The 1,299-nt window shown below is 67.6% G+C and overlaps 1 protein-coding gene across 1 annotated transcript; it reads left to right on the plus strand.

The window, feature by feature from the left end:
- Nucleotides 1-268: 268 nt before the first annotated feature.
- LOC113405646 (serine/threonine-protein kinase SBK2-like) lies at nucleotides 269-862 on the plus strand (the record flags this gene model as incomplete). Its single annotated transcript, XM_026646873.1, has 1 exon — nucleotides 269-862. A coding segment is annotated over one exon (594 nt), but the record flags the coding sequence as incomplete, so codon positions are not given.
- Between the last annotated feature and the right edge of the window lie 437 nt (nucleotides 863-1,299).

Consider the following 1,299-nt stretch of genomic DNA (forward strand, 5'->3'; position numbering starts at 1 on the left):
CTTTCCCTTCTGTGGGATGCTAGTTCCCACCCGGCCCCAGGGCAGGGACTGGCTGGCTCAAGGGGTGGGGATTGGGACCTTTCCCCTTTATGGAGCACCAACTCAGATCCAGCCCCAGGGCAGGCACAGGGAATGCGACAGGGGGCCTTTCCCCACTGCGGGGGCCGGCTCCCATCCACCCCAGGGCAGGGACTGGCTGGCCCGGAGGTGGGCAGTGGGACCCAGAGCCCTTCCCCTCCAGGGCACTGTGTGTAACCTCTCTCCCTAGGTGGGGTTCGGGATCGCGGAGCTGCAGGTCAAGCGCTGTGCTCTGCAGCTCGCCAGCGCCCTGGAGTTCATGGGGGCCAAGGGGCTGGTTCACCGCGATGTCAAGCCTGAGAACGTGCTGCTGCTCGACCTTGAGTGCCGGCGTGTCAAGCTGACCGACTTCGGGCTGAGCTGCCCGCAGGGCACTGCCATCGAGGCCCTGCCTGAGAACTTGCCCTACACAGCACCCGAGCTGTGCCGCCTGGGGCCCTCGGCCCGCCTGCTGGCCCAGCCCAGCCTGGACGCCTGGGCGCTGGGTGTGCTGCTCTTCTGCGTGCTGACCGGCTTCTTCCCCTGGCACACGGCCGCCGACCGGCACTACCGGGACTTTGAGCGCTGGCATCGCAGCCCCCGCGTCCGCCCGCGCCCACCCCACTGGGGGCGCTTCACCTACGAGGCCCGGGAGATGCTGCGAGGGCTGCTGGACCCCGACCCCATCCGGCGCAGCCCAGCCAGTGTTGCCATGGCCCACGTCAAGTGCCCCTGGCTGGAGCCCCAGGAACCGGGCACTGCCCGTGCAGACAGGACTCTGCTGGGGAGCAGCCATTGCTGCTGAGCCCCAGCCCCGTGGGCACTGCCGCCAGGCACAGGCACCCGCCATGGCCAAGGGGACGCAGGGACCAAGGACTTGCAGGACATGTTGCTTAGCAGGGACCATGGCCAGAGGCTGGTGCTGGGGGCCTGGCCAGGGGGATTGCAGAGAAGGTGAGGGAGGAGGGGGGGTAATAAAATCACGATCCTAACACTAACGGCTCAGAGCTTCCTTCACCATACCAGAGCAATGGGGCCACCTGCCTGACACCGCCCCCCACGACCCACAAAGCCCCAGATCAGACCCATGGCCCATCCCCGCTCCTCAGCCGCTGCGTTCGTCCCACGGGCCCCAGGCTGATGTTATTGGCCTCAGCCGCCATGGACTCTCTGAGCTGGGCCAGCTGCCCACTGTGGGAGTGTATGGGGCAGGAGGGCAGGGACTGAGACCCGGGGCCGTAG

The sequence above is a fragment of the Terrapene carolina genome, unplaced genomic scaffold, assembly GCF_002925995.2.
Source record: "Terrapene carolina triunguis isolate 2854851 unplaced genomic scaffold, T_m_triunguis-2.0 Scaffold47534, whole genome shotgun sequence".
Lineage (NCBI taxonomy): Eukaryota > Metazoa > Chordata > Testudines > Emydidae > Terrapene > Terrapene triunguis.